General features: G+C 42.8%; 1 protein-coding gene across 2 annotated transcripts in view; it reads left to right on the forward strand.

Moving 5' to 3' along the window:
- Positions 1-770: 770 nt before the first annotated feature.
- The window catches only part of NT5DC4 (5'-nucleotidase domain containing 4), a 33514-nt gene continuing 15499 nt past the window's right edge, over positions 771-18785 (forward strand). The window contains exons 1-4 of one of the 2 annotated variants that reach the window (XM_043986588.1): positions 787-862; positions 14439-14579; positions 16918-16991; positions 17880-17997. In XM_043986588.1, coding sequence (XP_043842523.1) covers positions 825-862; positions 14439-14579; positions 16918-16991; positions 17880-17997 — 371 coding nt within the window. In that variant the 5' untranslated portion in view covers positions 787-824. Of the gene's footprint in view, positions 863-14438; positions 14580-16917; positions 16992-17879; positions 17998-18785 lie in introns of both variants that reach the window. The other variant, XM_043986589.1, reaches the window with a different exon arrangement.

Below are 18785 nucleotides of genomic sequence, written 5' to 3' on the forward strand. Positions count from 1 at the left end.
GTTGACTCAAAGAGCTTGCAGTCTGCTCAGATTCTCAGAGCTTTTTCTCATAAATTATTATCCATGAATATCTGCATCATTCTGATTTTTTTTAACTTTGGATTAAACATTTAGATGGATTAAATTTCATTGTATTAAATTCAGCTCTCCATTCTAGACTTTAAAGATCTTTTTGAGTTCCAGTTGTGTTATCTTCCCTTTCAACTTCTTGTCATTTGCATTTTTTCCCTTTGGGAAGCAATGGGGTTAAGTGACTTGCCCAGGGTCATACAGCTAATAAGCATCTGAGGTCTGATTTGAACTCAGGTCCTAATGAATTTAAGGCCAGTACTCTATCCACTGGACCACCTAGCCATCCCCGTTTGCAAATTTGCTAAACATTCTGTCTATGCCTTCATTCAAATGTTGAATAAAGCCGTTGAACAGAACACACGGGAACACAACTGCTCTGTGCTTCTCCCACCATCAGAATTCAGCCATTCTTTGGAATAAGTTGGCTAAAGGGCATTCATTGTCACACTCTCTGTTTGTTCAGGCAGAGACACAAAGTTAATCAGTCCCCAGCCATGCACCCACATACAACTCCCTGACACACAGAGACGCATGATAACCAGGAGGTAAGCATGCTGATAGGCACCCTTGTTTTTGTTTCTTTAGTTGACCAATCCACAAACATTTATTAAATGCCTACTGTGCGCCAGGCACTCTGCTAAGTGTTGGGGATAGACAGAGGCAAAAGACAGTTGCTGAGTTCACTTCATTTAGAATGGAGAAGGACATCTGAGATCAACAAATTTAGCTTCCTGGTTTTGTTGAGGAAGGGGATGGAGGTAGAGGGAAGGGTGGACCTCTTCTCTGCAGGGTGAGTGTATGAAGCAGATTTTGTCAAATGTTTTGATGAAATCCGGGCATACTTTGTTGAAGGCATTCCCCTTTCTTTTCTAGTCTAGTGACCTAGTTCAAATAATGTAGTCTGACTTGCCCTAGGTCCCAAGACTAATTAATATAATTGCAATTATGTGGCTGTGATTTGACATGCTATAATTTTTTCTGCTAGGGGCAAAAATCCAAACAAGTTTTAGAAAAAAAATCTTTCAGGGGAAGATCCCCAGACCCCATTTATCTTGACCCCCCCTTCTACCACCCTGACTTGGAGCAACTGGGAAAAGACTAGACCCCATCATGGTGCCCCAACCTCAACCTTCTTGAGGTTAAGGATGGGGAAAAAAGGTTTTTCTTTGAGGATTCTGATCAATGCAATGACCAACCTCGATTCTAGATAATGAAGGATGCTACTTGTCTAGATTAATTACTGACTGAGGTGATGCACTGGATCGAGTGCTGGGTCCGGAGTCAGAGTCCTGAGTTTCTTCAGTTGTAAAATGGGGATAATAATAGTACCCAACCCCCGTGATTGTTGTGAGGAACAGATTAGATCATTTTTATAAAGGACCCGGAACCTAGTAGGCACGGAACATAATAGACACTTATTCCCTTCCTCCTCTCCCTCCTCCTGACAGATAGATGGTGGGCTCAAGGCAAAGAATGAGTACATTTTCAGGTACTGCCAATTTATTTTGCTTGACTAGTGTTACTTGTTATAAGAGGTGGGGTTGTTTTTTTTTTTTTTTGAATTGGGGTGGAGAATGTGGGAGCATGGGGGCTTGGCTTAACAAAGAAAAAGAAAGGATCGTTGAAGCATTTTTGGAAGAATTCATAAAAGAGAACAGGAAGAAGACCAGAAGGAAACACAGACAAGCAGGGCAGTTTTGAAATTATATGTTGAATTTTTTAGATACTTCTGTAATGGGACCCTTGGAGCATGCCTAGATGGCCTAATACGGAGATTCTGCTTCTGGGAGGAGACAGCTTGTGTTTTTCTGCTATCTAGCTGGGAGTAGCGTCTTTTGATTGGCTATATCCCCAGATCAGGATGCCTCTTTAAAAAATGGTATCTAGACTTGGCATCTAGTCAGTCTATCAATAAACACTTATTGAGCACCTACTATGTGTTAGGCACAGGGTTAAGTGCTGGGGATACAAAGAAAGGCAAAAGATAGTCCCTGCCCTGCCCTCACAGAGCTCACAAGTGAATGAGGGAGGCAACATACAAACATCTATGTACAAACGAGATATCTATTAGATAAATAAGAAATAATTGACAGAGTGGTGGCACTGAGATTCAAAGGGATTGAGAAAGGCTTCCTGCAGAAGAGGAGATTTTTATCTGGGACTCAAAGGAAGCCAGAGAAGCCAGAGGCAGAGAGGAGGAAGAAGAGAATTTCAGGCATGAAGGAAGGACAGTCAGTAAAAATGCCTGGAGTCAGGAGGTGGAGGAGTTTCCCACCCCCACCCCATTTTAGTAGTAGAAGACTCAAAGCAGAATCAGGAGATTTGGTTTCAAGAGTCAGGAGATCTTGATTTCAGTCCCAGACCTGGCAAAAATTAGCTGTGTGGGGGCAGCTAGGTGGCGCAGTGGATAAAGCACCGGCCCTGGATTCAGGAGTACCTGAGTTCAAATCTGGCCTCAGACACTTGACACTTACTAGCCGTGTGACCCTGGGCAAGTCACTTAACCCCCATTGCCCCGCAAAAAAAAAAAAAAAGCTGTGTGACCTTGGGCAAGTAACATGACTTCCTCAGACTTCAGTTTCTTCATGTGTAAAATGAGGACATTAGACTAGTTGATCTATAAGGTTCCTTGAAGCTCTGACATGCCATTCCCCTACCAAAATGGTAGCCCCTCCTTAATCAAAACTCCCATGCCTTGATTTCAGATAATTGGACATGGGCTGGGACCAGACAGACCTATGATTTTATTGATACGAGGACTCATGTTGACGAAACTTCTCATGTCTATGTAGACCTGCACCTTCTCTGAAATGGATAGAGACTAAGGGATTTGTCCAGGATTATTGAGTCAGTGTGTGCCAGAGATAGGACATGAACCCAGGTCTTCTTGACTTCAACTGGTTCTCTACTCATTAGACAACACTGTCTCTCTTTTACATAGGTATTAGGAGTTAAACAATCTGACTAAAGCAATTAATGCACAGGTGTAAATGGGGCTTAGCCTTCTCATAGGTATTCATATTCTTAAGGAGGAGCCCTTAATGAAGTTTTAATTAGATCTGTTCTAGGTACCTTCTTGGCCAGAGCCAAAACTAGGGTGGGCCCACAGAGACTTTCTCAGTGTTCCATCACAGCAGGCACACTTCCAACCTGTTTGTCTGATATAGAAGCGGTAACTCAGGGATCCCAGTCCTCCAATGTCATCCCACTACATATCCCTCCCACTTGGACTGTCCCCCAGTTCCCTGCTGCTTGCCCCCCACCTCCCGAGTGAATATGCCCCAGGAGAATTCCAAGGTGTTGCTCTGTCCTTGGCTTTCTACAATCCCAATGCCCTCCCAGGTTAGAGGAAGAACTGTTCAGCACCTTCACACCTCCTTTCTGAAAGGCTGCCAGTTGTAGCTCCAAGTCAGCATGGAAAAAAGGTGTGGCAAGATCTACAAGTTTTACGTGCCCTGGGCCAGATTCTGTCAATGAGTGCCCTTTACCAAACCCATTTCAAAGAATGGCTGAATTCTAATGGTGGGAGCAGCATGGAGCTTTTGTGGTCCCCACGTGACCCAGAGACAGAGGGCTAATCAGTCCCCAGACATGCACCCACATACAACCCCCTGACACACAGAGACTCATGATAACCAAGAGGTAAGCATGGTGATAGGCACACCTGTTTCTTTAGACAGTAGAAGACAGATCCTATCAGCCTTCATATCCTACCTCCTGCCTCCTCCTTTATTCCATTCCCATTTGCTGGATATACCCATCTATGGACCCTGGCCAGAATGAATTGGAGGGTTGGCTTGTTCTTTGTCGTCGGGTGACTCCAGGGCACTTTAGGGGGAGGTAGCAGATAACTCTGACTCAGCCTCTGGGCTAGGCTGGCTTACAGGGCAAGGCTCTTCCCTTATTTACACCGCCCCAGTCTTTCCTCCCTGGGCCCCTCTAGTCTTCCCCCAAGTTTGAGTTGAGATCTTGGTAACACCATTTAGGGAGGCTGTTGGGAAGCTGGAGAGCCTCCACTGGAGGATTGCCATGATGTTGACCATCTTGGAGGAATAGAGCTGGAAAGGATCTTAGAGGCCATCTAGTCCCATCCCCTTATTTTTTTCAGTTGAGGAAACTGAGGCTCAAGGAGGTTTATTGTCTTGCCTGGGATCACACAGTAACTTTCAGAAGCTGATCAAAATCCAGACCTTCCTAATGCTAAGGTTGGCACTCTACCCACTAGGCTACATTGCCTCTATGGAAAAGAGAGGGGTAGGGGATGGATAATAAATAGTGTTCTCAAGTTTCTATCATTATTGTTATTTGACAGATGAAGAAACTAATTCCCAAAGAGATGGAGGCACTTCCTGTGGACATGCAGTTAGTAAGGGACAGAGGGAAGAGGTGAACCTGGATCCAGGTCCAGCCTGCTACCTATATGGCCATGGATCCTTTCCAGCTCTTTGATGCTGTGGCTCCTCCCAGGCATCCCATTATTTGTTGGAATCTCAAGATTCCATCTACTCTGTTGGGTGAGTCCAGAGGCCAGGACTCTTTGCTGAGCCACAAACTAGTAGAACAGACATGGATCCTAACCTTTAGGGGGTTGTAAAACCTCACTTCCTATCCCAAGGGTACCATTCTTTGCAGAGGGATAACCAGAGGACGGACACAGGGAGCCAGACTAATGGTGAGCAGAAAGCTGAGACTTCTCATTCTCTTCTTCCATCTGTCTAGCTCCTTGGGTGACTCTGGGCTACTACTTCTTTTCACTTACTCTTTCCTTACTCTTTCCTTTAAGTCTGAGGGTAGACTATATTTAGACATTGAGGCATTCCTCTGAGGAGCAGCCATCTTGACTTCTCAGATGGACCCATCAGGAGGAAAACTCTGCTTGCATGCAGGGTTGGGCCCATGCTGAGGGTATGTGGCAAAGGCCCCAACGCAGAGTGCCCAGAGCCCTGGATTTAGATTCAGGAAGACCTGGATTTAAATTCTGCCTGAGACACTTACCAGCTGACTGTGTGAGCCTCTCTGAACCTCACTTTCTTCATCTGTAAAATGAGCCTGAGACTAGCACCTGCCTCATAAGATTGTTGTGAACCCTCCTCAAACCTTCAAGAGCTCCATAAATATGAGCTATTGTCATCCATGCAAGATGTGAACTTTATGTGGCATTAAAATGGGTCCCTAGACAGTTTTAAAATCTATTTTTTCCCTTTTTAATTTTTAAAAATAGTATTATATTTTATTTTTTCCAGTTACATGTAAAGATAGTTTTCAACATTCATTTTTGTAAGATTCTGAGTTCCAAATTTTTCTCCCTCCCTCCCATCTCTTCCCTGTCTTGAAGACCCACAAGCACTCTGATATAGCTTATACCTTATAATCATGTTAAATGTATTTCCATATTAGTCATGTTGCGAGAGAAGAATCAGAACAAAAGGGAAAAAATACAAGAAGAAACAAACAAAAAACCAAAAAAAGGGAAAATAGTATGCTTTGATTTGCACTCAGACCCCATAGTTCTTTTTCTGGATGTGGAGGGAATTTTCTACCATCAATCTTTTGGAATTGTCTTGGATCATGGTATCACTGAGAAGAGCTAAGTCTGTCATAGTTGTTCATCATACAATGTTGCTATTACTGTGTCTTGTCTGCTCACTTCATTCAGCATCAGTTCATGTAAGTCTTTTCAGGTTTTTCTGAAATCTTCCTGCTCATCATTACTTAGAACACAATAGTATTCTATTACATTCATATACAACAACTTGTTCAGACATTCCCCAACTGATGGGCATCCCCTCGATTTCCAATTCTTTGCCATTACGAAAAGAGCTGCTCTAAATATTTTTGTACATGTGGGTCTTTTTTCCTTTTTTATGATCTCTTTGGGATACAATCCTAGTAGTGGTATTGATGGGTCAAAGAGTTTTATAGTTTTTATAGTTTTACAGACTTTTGGGTATGGTTTCAAATTGCTCTCCAGAATGGTTGGATCAGTGCACAACCCCACCAACAATGCATTAGTGTTTCAATAAAATCTATTTTTTGTATTTGAAGGAAGATGGCAGTTCATTAAAGAGAGGTAGCTTGGGGGGCAGCTAGGTGGCACAGTGGATAAAGTACTGGCCCTGGATTCAGGAGGACCTGAGTTCAAATCTGGCCTCAGACACTTGACACTTACCAGCTGTGTGACCCTGGGCAAGTCACTTAACCCTCATTGCCCCCCCCCCAAAAAAAAAAAGAGAGAGAGAGAGAGGTAGCTTGAAGTAGTGGGTAGAACACTGGATATGGAGGTTGGGAGGATTGGCTTTGAATCCAGGCCCTGATTTTACTTGTTATGTGTTCATGGATGTCACTTAAGCAGTTTGAGCATGAGTATTCTCATCTGTAAAATGGGATCATAGCTGAAATGGAGGGCCTGACCAATGAGGGCCTAGTCTGTGGGGCATGCACAGTATTCCCTGCCTGCTGCTGTTCTACCAGGAGGTTTGATGAGCCTCCTTTCAGAAATGCAGGAGGGAAGGGCCCTTCCCTCCCTGTTTCAGAACAGGTATAGGTATTTGCTGACAGTTTCCTGTTGGTTTACTGTGCTAAAGAAAAACCATTAATTTGACTGCTGAGATGGAACTGAATATGCAAACACTAGGTTCAGCCTCAGAACTCTCTTTTTCCTTTAAGTGAGTGATGCAAAAATTCTACCTACTGACTTATTTTTCTACTTGACTTGCCAGGTGGCCATTAATGCATGGGATCTCTATTATTTTATTTTCTGTTGTGTTTATTCTTTCCCAGTCTTAGGCAAATGAATATTGGAGGTGGAATGGACCAGTTATGACCTTGTGACCCTATAAAGGTCAGGAGAAAAACCAAAGGTCCCCTCAGTGATCAGAACTTGTAGAGTATAGTGAAGACCCAGGCCTGGGGAGCGACCTGCCTGACCCAACCCAGCAGTGAACTGACTCAGTGGCCAAACAATCTTGTCACACTCAGGAGAAACTTGGTGGGGAGAATGTTTTGTAGCAATCACTTTATATGTAATTTTTAATTATCTATTTTTCTCAATTACATATAAATAACATTTTTTAACATTCATTTTTAAAATTTTCGAGTTCTGAATTCTTTCATTCCTTTCCTCACCTCTCCCTTTCTTGAGAAGGCAAGCAATTTGATATAGATTTTACATGTGCAGTCATGCAAAACATTTCCATGTTAGCCATGTTGCAAAAGAAAATGCAGACAATCCTCCTTCCCTCCCCTCAATAATAATAAAGTTAAAAAGTGTGCTTCAACCTGCGTTCAGACTCCAACAATTCTTTGGAGGTGGATAGCATTTTTCACTGAGTCCTTCAGAATTGTCTTGGATCTTTGTTTTGCTGAGAATAGTTGTTATTCACAGTTGACCTTTGTACAGTTATTGCTGTTACTGTGTACACTATTTTCCTGGTTCTGCTCATTTTACTTTGTATCAGTTCATGTAAGTCTTCCCAGGTTTTTCTGAAACCATCCTGCTCATCATTTCTTATAGCACAATAGTATTCCATCACAATCATATACCACAACTTATTCAGCCATCCCCCAATTGATGGGCATCCATTCAACTTCCAGTTCTTTGCCACCACAAAAAGAGATGCTATAAATGTTTTTGTACAACTATGTCCTTTTCTTTTTTCTTTGATCTTTTTGAGGTACAAACCTGATATTGATATTGGTGAGTCAAAGGGTATGCACAGTTTTATAGCCCTTTCAGCATAGTTCCAAATTGCTTTCCAGAATGTTAACAATCACTTTAAGTTTCAGCCCATTCTCCCCAGAGAAAAGAGTGTCCTCTAGATTTGAGAGATTGTCACATTTGTGTTCTTACTCTACATTTTTAGTAGTAAATAGCAAAAGCTATTTGGTGTTAATTTGTTCAATGATATTGGAGAGATAACTGGCTGATTGATATGAGAGAACACATTGGATGGAGGTTCATGAGGGAAATACCTTATCTTGCAGTGGAAATGACCTTGAGTTCTTGAGGGGTGTGCCACAGAGAGCAACCTGTAACAGATCCTATAAAACTGGAAGTTTTGAGTGCTCATTTGGTGATGTCTGTCTTATGCAGAACAATTTAGCTGAGAGGCTTGTTCTCATATTGTGATAAAGTGACAGGTAAATTTTTTATTCCCAGCAATTCATGGAGCAAAGTTTACTTTCCATCTTCTCTGTATATATCTTGTATGTACCTATTACAGGGAGTCTTCCCCATTAGGATGTAACTCCATAAAGCTGTAATCATCAAAACAATTTGGCTAAGAAATAGAGGGTGATTAGTGGAATAGATTAGGTACAGCAGCAAATAAGCTTAATGACCTAGGGTTGAATAAACCCAAAGATCCAAGTTATTGGGGCAAGAACTCACTACCAACAAAAATTGTTGGGAAAACTAGAAAGAAGTCCGACAGAAATAAAGTGTAGACCAATTTTTCACACCCTGAAGAAGATAAACTCCAGACTGAGATAGAAGAAGATAAACTCCATGACTTAATCATGTCACCTACCTTGCAGGGAAATTGTAAAGAACAAATGAGATAATATTTGTAAAGAGCACTTAGTACAGTGCCTGGAACATAGTACGTGTTAGATAAATGCTTATTCCCTTCCCTCCTCCTTCCCCCATAGAGCATAACATCATAATCAGATTAGAGGAACAAAGAGGAAATTACTGGTTGAATCTATGGATAGAGAAAGAGTTCATGACCAAACCATAGATAAAGAGATTCACAGGAATTAGAATGGAAAACTTTGATTACATAACATTAAAAAGTGTTTGTACAAACAAAACCAATGCACGTAAAATTAGAAGAGAAGCAGGTAGATGGGGGGAAAATCTTTGCAGCAAACCTCATTTCTGAGATACATAGAGAACTGATTCAAATGTATGAAACAAAGAGCCATTCTCCAATTGATAAATAGCCAAGGGATATGAACAGTCAGGTTTTAGAGGATTAAATCCAAGCTATCAATAGCAATTAAAAACATGCTCTAAATCACTAATAATTAGAAAATTGCAAATCAAAACAACCATGAGTTTTTACCTCATACCCATCAGATGAGTAAAACTGGGGGAAAAAAAGGAAAATGACAAATGCTAGAGAGGCTGTGAGAAAACATGTACATAATGCAATGCTGGTGGAGCTTTGAAATGGGCGAGCCATTCAACAAATGATTTGGAAGTATGTCCAGAATGTAACCAAATTGTGCATATGCTTTGACTTAGCTGTACCACTACTAGGCCTATAGCCCTGAAGGGAATTATTTTATTTTATTTTTTTTCATTTGGTAAGGCAATTGGGGTTAAGTGACTTGCCCAGGGTCACACAGCTAGTAAGTGTTAAGTGTCTGAGGCCAGATTTGAACTCAGGTCCTCCTGACTCCAGGGCCGGTGCTCTATCCACTGCACCTAGCTGCCCCTGCCCTGAAGGGAATTAAAGAAAGAGGAAAAGTAGGGAGGAAGGAAGGGAATACAAATTTATTAAGCACCTGCTATATGCCAGGCACTGCTAGGTGTTTTACAAATATCTCTTTTGATTCTCACAATCACCAGGGGAGAAAGGTACTATTGTTATCCCCATTTTACAATTGAGGAAACTCAAGCAAATAAAAGTTTTAACTTGTCCAAGGACATGCAGCTAGTAAGTGCTTGGGTCCAGATTTGAACTCAGATCTTCCTGATTTTAGGCTCAGCCCTGTATCTACTGTACCACCTAGCTTCCTGAGAGGAATGGTATGTCCTCCTCAGAAGGCAGGAATTGTTATTCAAGTTCTGGGAGTTTCTTCTCCCCCATCTCCACCATTCCTTCCTTTTTCCTGCTGAGTTAACAGTTAACCGTAGAGCATGTTCTTCTCAGATAAGAACAAGCTACATAATTCAAGCCCTAAAGGCTTATCCCCACTCTCCAAAATTCCCCTTCCTTTCCCTGCTGAGTCAACAGAGGTTTTCTGAAGTTAAATAACAAAGAATCATAAAATCTCAGGGTCTGGTTGTCACACGGGGTGGGGGCAGCAGTTGCACCACATCTGGGGGGGTGGTCTACATATTTAGAAGTATTGTGAAAAATGTGAACCCAGACAGGGAGGGACCTTGCATTAGATCTAGGATAAAAAGGGGAACTTCACTATGGCAAGGTGCACCACTCCTCTGGAGTGCCCGCTCTTTCTTGTAAGAGCATAATAAAATGGCCTTCCTTCTTTGCAGCAGACCAGGAGTTGTGCCTCAGTTTACCTGTTTCTAACACTTCTCCTATGTACTTGCAGTACCTATTTATAGCAGCTCTTTTTGTGATGTCAAAGAATTAGAAGCTTAGGGAGGTGCCCATCACTTGGGGAATGGATGTACAAGTTATGGTATATGAGTGTGATTATCATGATGGTTTCAAAGAAATCTGAGCAGACATATGAACTGATGCCTAGTAAAATGACAAGAACCAGAAAAATAACATATCCAATGACAACAGTATTGCAAAGGCAAATAACTTTGAAAAAGAAGAACTCTGCTCAACACAATGACCAACCAAGATCCCAGAAGACTCATGGGGAAACATGCTATCTACCTCCTGATAAAGAGGTGAAGGTCTTAGAATGCAGATGGAAGCATAGTTTTTTAACATGACCAGTTTTCTTTGCTTGTCTGTACTTGTTTGGGGAAGAGTATTGCGTCTAGAGTCAGGAAGACTCATCCCCCTGAGTTCAAATCTAGCCTCAGACACTTATTAGCTCTGTGATCTTGATCAAGTGACTTAACCCTCTTTGCCTCAATTTTCTCATCTGTAAAATGAACTGGAGAGGGAAATGGCAAACCACTCCATCATCTTTGTTAAGAAAAACATAATTGGGGTCATGAAGAGTTGAACATGACTGAAATTATTGAACAACAAAAATTCCTAACTCCAGGCCCAGCACACTATCCATAACCCAGAAAATTATTCCAGAGCTTCTGGGTGTAAGGAAAAAAAATACCACAAGCAAGAAGCAGATACCATACTATAGAACCATGGTCGGTTGGGATCACTCAAGTTAATACAACAAACACAAGCAAAATAAGTAAAATTGGAATATATCAAAAAAGGAAAAAGAAAAATAACTATAAGCAATAATAATGTTCTACAAAGATGAGCATCATTTTATAGGGACAGGGATCACTCTACCTATAGTGGAGAGCAGTGGTAACAAAATCCAGTAGAATTGTGTTCTATTATATTTTTATTTATTTTGTTAAATATTTCCTAATTATATTTTAATCTAGTTTGGGCCCCACTCTGGAGTGTTGCTGGTTTGTGGTGCCACTTATGGGAAGTATGTTTGATACCTCTAAGGTAACAGTGTCCCTCTCTCTTGGGAATCTGTGGGATTGGAGACCACTGACAATAGTGTGCTAGAGATGCCAAAGAGACCTGCCAGAGGAGAAGATAGAAATAATGAAGTTGTCAGCTGAGTAAAGGTTAAGGATGGGCTCAGAAGGAGGCACACAAAAAAGAGTATATATGCCCTGAAGCTGACTCTTTTGATGAACAGCTTAATGAGCCACTTAGGGTGTGATAAAACAATATATTTCACCATTCTGTGACTGATATTTGGGGGGAGGGAGAAGTGAACATTAGCTGTCCTTTGCTGATGATTTCTGGTAGCATTCTTTCCCTTATGAAAAGAAAATATATGAATTCATCTGTTAACTGAGCACTGGATGGTAGCTGCTATTGGAGATGAACATGGCAGATACTTTACCTCAACAGTGTGCCACCATTGGCAGCTTTATTATTGTCTTTAATTATAATTTCTTGAAGTAAAGATATTCTAAACTATAACGGGGGGGGGGATGTTTCCTTTTGGATCATGAGAAGTAGGAAAGGAGAAAAGAATCTTAATGAGAAATGAGGCACAAGCTATAGTTTTGGACATTTTCCTGTATTTCCAGATGGGGGTAAAGTAATGAGCCAATTGTGACAAATTTATGGAATCTTGGATGAGAATAAGATTACATTGTAAATCTCAGAATAGACAGAGCTGAGTGGAGCTCAGGCCGAGTCGGGGGAGGAGGGTGCTTATTGCAGTTAGGACAGATTCCCAAGATCATAAATTTGGAGCTAGAAGGGTGCTCAGAGGCCATCTAGTCTAACTCTCCCATTTTGCAGATGACGAAACTGAGGCCCAAGTTGGTGAAGTGGATTGGTGGTGGTCACACTAGGCAGTAAGTGTCAGAGCTGGGATTCAAACTGAGGTCCACAGACTCCAAGTCCAGTGCGTTTTTGCCTTTATAAATTCTTTGCGGTTCCAACATCAGTCTCTTACTCTTGTAGTTACTTATACAACAAGGATTGGTGGCTGCTCAGATTTGCATCAGAATATTCGACCATCGCAAATTCACTGCTTGTAAAAAGTCTGAGGGGCGGCTAGGTCGTGCAGTGGATAGAGCACCGGCCCTGGAGTCAGGAGGACCTGAGTTCAAATCCAGCCTCAGACACTTAACACTTACTAGCTGTGTGACCCTGGGCAAGTCACTTAACCCCAATTGCCTCACTAAAAATAAAAAAAAAACCCAAAAAACCAAACCAAACCAAAACAAAAAAAGTCTGGGGAGTTTGCTTCTGGGATAATCATCATGACATGTAATGGGAAATTCCTTGGAAAGACTTTGGAGTGTTATGGGGAAATTGAAGGTTTGGGATAGGGGTCCTTAGGAATTCCTCTTTAAAGAATTACACCCTCTTGCACACAAATCCAATTAGAATAAAATAATAGTTTATTTAGGTGCTAGGGAAAGGAAACCAAGAGAGAAATCCTTGGACTTCTCACGGGGAGAAGGCATGGCACAGAGGCATGGCTCTGAGATACCTATCTTCTTGAGCAGGAGACAGGCAGATACTTTTATAGAGGACTGATTGGAGTGATCATTTGACTGTGGAAAGTTCCCTTATTGGGGGAGGACCATCCCCCACTGGTGGTGGCTGGGGGAAGTTGGGTGAGGGGTGGCTCTGGATCTCTCAAGCCATCTCTGTCCTCATGCCACAAAGGCAGCGGCCACACCTAATCTTATCTCTCTGAGGGGTGGGGGAGACTGGAATGAAGGGTGGTAGTCCTGGAGCTAGCTCAGTCCTGATCCAGTGCTGCTTATCTCTTTAGGTATGTCTGTCCTTTGGTTTAGTTTCTCAAGGAGAAGGTTCTTTTGGTTTACCCCGCAAAACTTCTGGGGCACCCAGGGCCATTCAAATGAGGTACCGAGGCCCATAACAGAATCATGCACAGACAGATGTAACAGGTCCCTTAACATATGTTTAGGAGAACCGGGGCCATTGGCATTCTGCTTGGATAATCAATCTTAGCTTTTTTCTTTGACCCCTTCAGCCCTTCACAGCATCCAGTGAGAAACAAGTAACAGAGCCTCTTCTCTGAGGTCCTATAAAATACAGTCCTGGGTTCTTTGCCCACCTTGGCATTTGTTTCTTCTCATTTTAAATGAAGGGATTGAAACCTTTGATCTTGTGAGTTTTGACAGGTCAGTAGAACAAGTGTCTCATCATCCTGCTACCTGGGTTTGTAGCAAAGCCTAGGATTGATGCCCAAAAGAACAAGGAGTGAGCTTCAGCACCCAGTTCAGGGTAGTTGAGAAGGGGATTTATCTGTTAGTCTTGGCATGTCTGGACTTTGAACTTGGTGGTACCAACCTTATGTAGGAACTGAGCTAAGTTTGAGTCCACTTGCCCTAGAGACTGGGGCAATATAGAGAGCCTACACCACCGATTGTGTTGGGGGAAATATTTGTACTTTGGTTCTTTTTACATCTTTGAAGTAAGTCTCCCTTTATAAAAGCTAATTGACGTAGAGTTGTAAAATAGAATTGGGGCTAGTTACTAGCACATAACTATGGGGAGGGGAGGAAACATAAATAAGGGTTCAATCCTCAAATCTCTCAGGGAACCCCTAAATCCCTGAGGGAGTGATGTAGTGTAGCAACCCATCTCTGGGATAGTGAGCCAGAGCATTCTCTCTCTCTCTTTTTTTTTTTTAAGTAATTTTTTTTTTCCTCAGCGCATTCTCAACTATACTTCTGTAATTTGAATTGGGTACCAAGTTAACCAATGGTCCTACTAGTCAGGTGGGATATTCTCCACTATCTACTACTCTTAGGAATCTCAGTCCCCAATTCACTAAAATGTAGTCCCTAGAACTGAACAAAATACTCTAGATATGGTCTGTGGGGGAAATGACTCTTTCCACTGAGAGGCACAGTGAAAGATGAGGGGTGTGGAATGGGGGAGATGGGAGGGATTGGGTGTGGCCTTCTGGGTCAGTGCTGTCCTGAGTTTCTGTTGGGGAGCTGACCAGCTGGGCCCTGCTGATAGTGTGAAGGTAGCAGGCAGAGGAGACGGTCAACGCTCGCCTTGGCTCTGGGTAGGAATGACCAGTTTGAACAATGGAGAGCCCAGCCAAGAGATGGAAAGCCCGGTTTCTTCCTGTGGGCTGAAGAAGGACTGGAACCAACGGTGAGATGATGGGCATATGGACTTAAGATTGGGGCTAAGGGAATGAAGCATATACACCCTCCTTGATAATGATACCCTTTGGCTTCTCTTCACACATACTAAATAGGACACACAAACTTCCCTCTTACATCCACATATACCTAGGTAAGGTCACACTCACACACAGATATATAATATACACATTTCCAACGTGCCACCTCAGCTACAACACGTGAACACAACAATTCCTTGGCTAATACACATTTATAGACACCAACATGGGTTACACACTAGAATTTTATACTAATAGGGCCCTAGAAATAGTTATGACTACACATAGAAATATAGTCATTGAGGACAGCAGAGGGACTTCTAGACAGGACTTAGACAACATAGTCATCACGGAGCTGATAGGGGCCATAGAGAGCTGTGAGTCTAATTAATTTCTTCATTTTGTGGAGGGGACTCCGCAATGCTATGCGATCAAGAGACATTCATTCCTGCTGTCAGGGAACTTGCATTCTCTTAAGAGAGATAATATGTGTGTGTGTGTGTGGGGGGGTGGGTGGCATATTAGAGAGGGTACCTGGGATAGATCACAGTAAAAGTCATCAGGGGCCAAAACACCAACACAAAAATGGAAAGAGGACAGCCAGAAATGGTTCAAGAGGGCTTCTAAATAGAGTGGGAGGTTTGAAGACTTCCGTGGCAAAGAAGATTGTTGTAAGCTCCAAGGTAAGGATTTGCATACACACATTCATCCCCAGCCTCTCTGGGGAAGGACTCAAAAGGAGGCTGAGAAGTGAAACTGACAAAATTGAAATTGATAGCCATAAGGCAACAGTGAAATGATTCACACAGGGAAAGGGCTTTTCGGGCTGGAAAGAGAGGAAATGGGAAGAGGGTTATCTCTCCCATTTGACACATTCTTGGAGATTCAAAAGCCCCTGAATTCCGACTCCTGTGTTGCCTTTGGTTGATTAGTGTTAATTTTCTAGTTTTACCTCCCTTACCCCTGGGGATCTTGTCTCAATTGTTTCTCTTGGGGTTAAGGGATAAGTGTATTCTATGCCCTAAAGGCAAGTCCGTTGCCTTGTGGGTCTTTTTATAAGCAATTGAGATATCTCTCACCCTTACTAGGTCGAGAATCCACAGTAGACTTTCAAAGCCTTTATACATTAATGTCTCTGTCTTTTAACCAACCCTTGCCTCCTCTGAGTCCTTTAGCTTTTGCTGAAGTCTCTTACTGGACACCTCCTTTTGATGTAGGAGGCAAAAAGGGGGTTAACAGAAAAACCTAAGGCCCAAGCTCTAATTCAGATATGAGCTCTAAAAGGGATTCAGACCCCAGTTAATGGATAACTTAAGACTTGAGTCTTCATTAATATAAGTCAAGGCCTAGGTTTTATCGTACCCACATTAATCAGTACCCATAACAAGAACATAAAGAGGCAAGTCATAGAGACTTTAACTATAACAATGATACATTGACAAGGTATAGAAATTCAAACTGGAAATAGATTATAAATGAAGATATTTTGAAACTAGCCATAGAAATCAAAAAGTGACATGCGCAGAAAAGGCCAAATTTGTCCCCAGATTCACCTTATGACGTGTAAAGAGGCCTTTCTCTGCCTCCTTTCTTACCTAGCCTTAATCATGGAAGAAACATTGCCTCAGGTAAACTGAGACCTGTGAAAGGCCTTAGCTTACAAGGTCAAGGTCTTCCACTGTATCTGGGGCCATCTCCGGTTGTATGGGAGTTGGAATATCACGTGTAAGGAAGGAAATAAGTATTTATCAAGTGCCTACTGTGAGCCAGGCACTGTGTTAAGCCCTTTGTAATTATCTCATATTTACAACAACCTGGGAAGGTAGGAGCTATTATTCCCATTTTACCGTTAAGGAAATTAAGGCCAACTTTCTTAAGGTTACACACAGCTAGTAATTATCTGAGGCTGGATTTGAACTCAGGTGTTCCTTACTCCAGACTCAGCAGTTTATCTGTGGTGCCATCTAGCTATAGTAAGTAAGACATATTGACTGGACTGTAGAATTCATGAAAGGGGAGTGATGTATAATAACCCTAGAAAGGTAAGTAAGAGAAGAGAAGACTGAGCTGACTTAAAGATTCAGACATAGCCCCCAGCTGTGGTCAAGGATCCACTCACTGAAGATGGTGCACACTCCAATTCTTCCTCCCACCCAATGTCCTGCATTTCCTCTAACATACACCCTTTTGTATTCAAGCACCAGCACTCTGCTCCCACAACGTTCCTGACTCATCTTTGGGTCACCAAGGGGAGAGCTGGGCTAGTCTGTGGCAGCTAGACACCCACACACTTCCTTCTCCCCCTAGGATATTTGTGAACCGCAGCCTGGCCCTGGGTAAGATCAGATGTTTTGGATTCGACATGGACTACACTCTGGCTGGTAGGTGGTCAGGAGCTGGGCACTGGGGAGAGTTCAGAGATTTAGAGATGCGAGGGACCTCAGAAACCATCTATTCCAAGGCTTTCATTTTATAGATGAGGAAATGGAGACTCAGAAAAGTTAAGATTACCCTTGCAGCAAGTGGTAGTGCCAGAATTTGAATCCAGGTCATCTGACTCTCAACTGTCCCCTTTCTTAGTCCTATTCCCATGGTGCCTTTCATATATTAGGTGCTCAATAAACATTTGTTGAATGAATGAACACAATTGAGGCATCATCTAATAGCCACAGGTAGCTAAGAAAGGAAGATGGTCCAGTGGACAGAAAACTGCTCTTAGAGTTGGTTCAAGCTCAGCCTCTGCCCTGTGACCCAAGGAAAGTCACTTGATTTCCATGTATTCTGTCATAACTCAGGTTGTAGAGCAGGTGCCAACTTGTATTTGTAGAGAAAGTTTTCTCATTTAGGACTTCCCTATACTAATGAAATCACATGTCCAGTCCCTATCCCTACATAAAAAGGGAACTAATTATACCAACTACCAGTTGGGTAGATGAGCGAGTCTCATGAGTCTGGTCTGGGAGACCAGCCATTAAACACAATTCTCTGCCATCTTGAGAGACTAGACATAGAAGTCCAGATTTAGAGAAACCAGGACACTGGTTTTCATCTATCATCCTCACCAACTGAGTCAGTAGGGTAGGGTAGAATGGTCAGTCAGTCAACTAGCACTTATTAAGCCCTTACTATGTGCTGGAGGATCAGGCACCCAAAGGCTGTGCCCTGTGGCTTTAGCTTGGCCAAGGCTCTTGGGGTGGGGTAGGGTATGCTAGGAGGAGGGGATGGGTTTTCAGGGACCAGCACAGCTCCTTCCATCCTTTCTCCTCCAGTGTACAAGTCTCCCGATTATGAGGCCCTGGCATTTGAGCTGCTTCTGGAAAGACTGGTCTGCATTGGCTACCCCCATGAGATCCTCCGCTATTCCTACAACCCTACCTACCCCACCAGGTACAGTTCTTCCTTGGCTTCAGGGCCCTCTCTTCCATCCTGGGCCCCTCAGACTCTTCTTGATCTTGGGCTTCAACTTACAACTCCACCTAGGGTAGACTCAGGGAGGGGCAGAGAGGTTAGTAGGGGAACAAGAAAGGGGAAGGACAATGGCTTGGGGAGGGGAAGAGGGAGAGAGTACATTTGCTGGGAAGAGCAGAGACAAGGAGTATAGGGGAAAGGGACAGTGCTTATAGGGGAGCCAGCAAGGCACTGAGTTTTGGGAAGGAGGGACTGGTGGATGGATGGGAATATTTCATTGGGGGGTAGGGATAGATAAAGATTGAAGTTTGGAGAGGGACAATGGATTTGGGGGAAGAAGGCAGAGAATGATAATGGATTTGGGGTGGTGGGCACACATTTGGGGTATGAAGAGGGACAGTGGATTTAGGGGAAGAATAGTTTGGGTTCTAGGGAGGAGGCACTGAGTTTGGGGGATGGAGAGAGACAATAGGCTTAGTGAAGGAGGAACTGGGTTTGGGAGAGTGAAAAGAACAATGGATTTGAGTGAGAGAAGAGGAACTGAGTTTAGGGGATGGAGAAGGACCATGGATTTGGGAGAGGAAGATCCAGGTTTTAGTAGGGAAGGAGAGTGGGATTGGGAGGAAAAAGCGGGGGCAAAGAACAGAGCTGGCCTTGGAGGAAGGAGGTGAGACATCTAGCTTTGGTCCCAGGCCAGCGTCTCCATGACCTCATCATCTCCTTTTAGGACTTCTATATCTGGGGGCAGCTAGGTGGCACAGTGGATA

The sequence above is a fragment of the Dromiciops gliroides genome, chromosome 2 (genome assembly GCF_019393635.1).
Source record: "Dromiciops gliroides isolate mDroGli1 chromosome 2, mDroGli1.pri, whole genome shotgun sequence".
Taxonomy (NCBI): domain Eukaryota; kingdom Metazoa; phylum Chordata; class Mammalia; order Microbiotheria; family Microbiotheriidae; genus Dromiciops; species Dromiciops gliroides.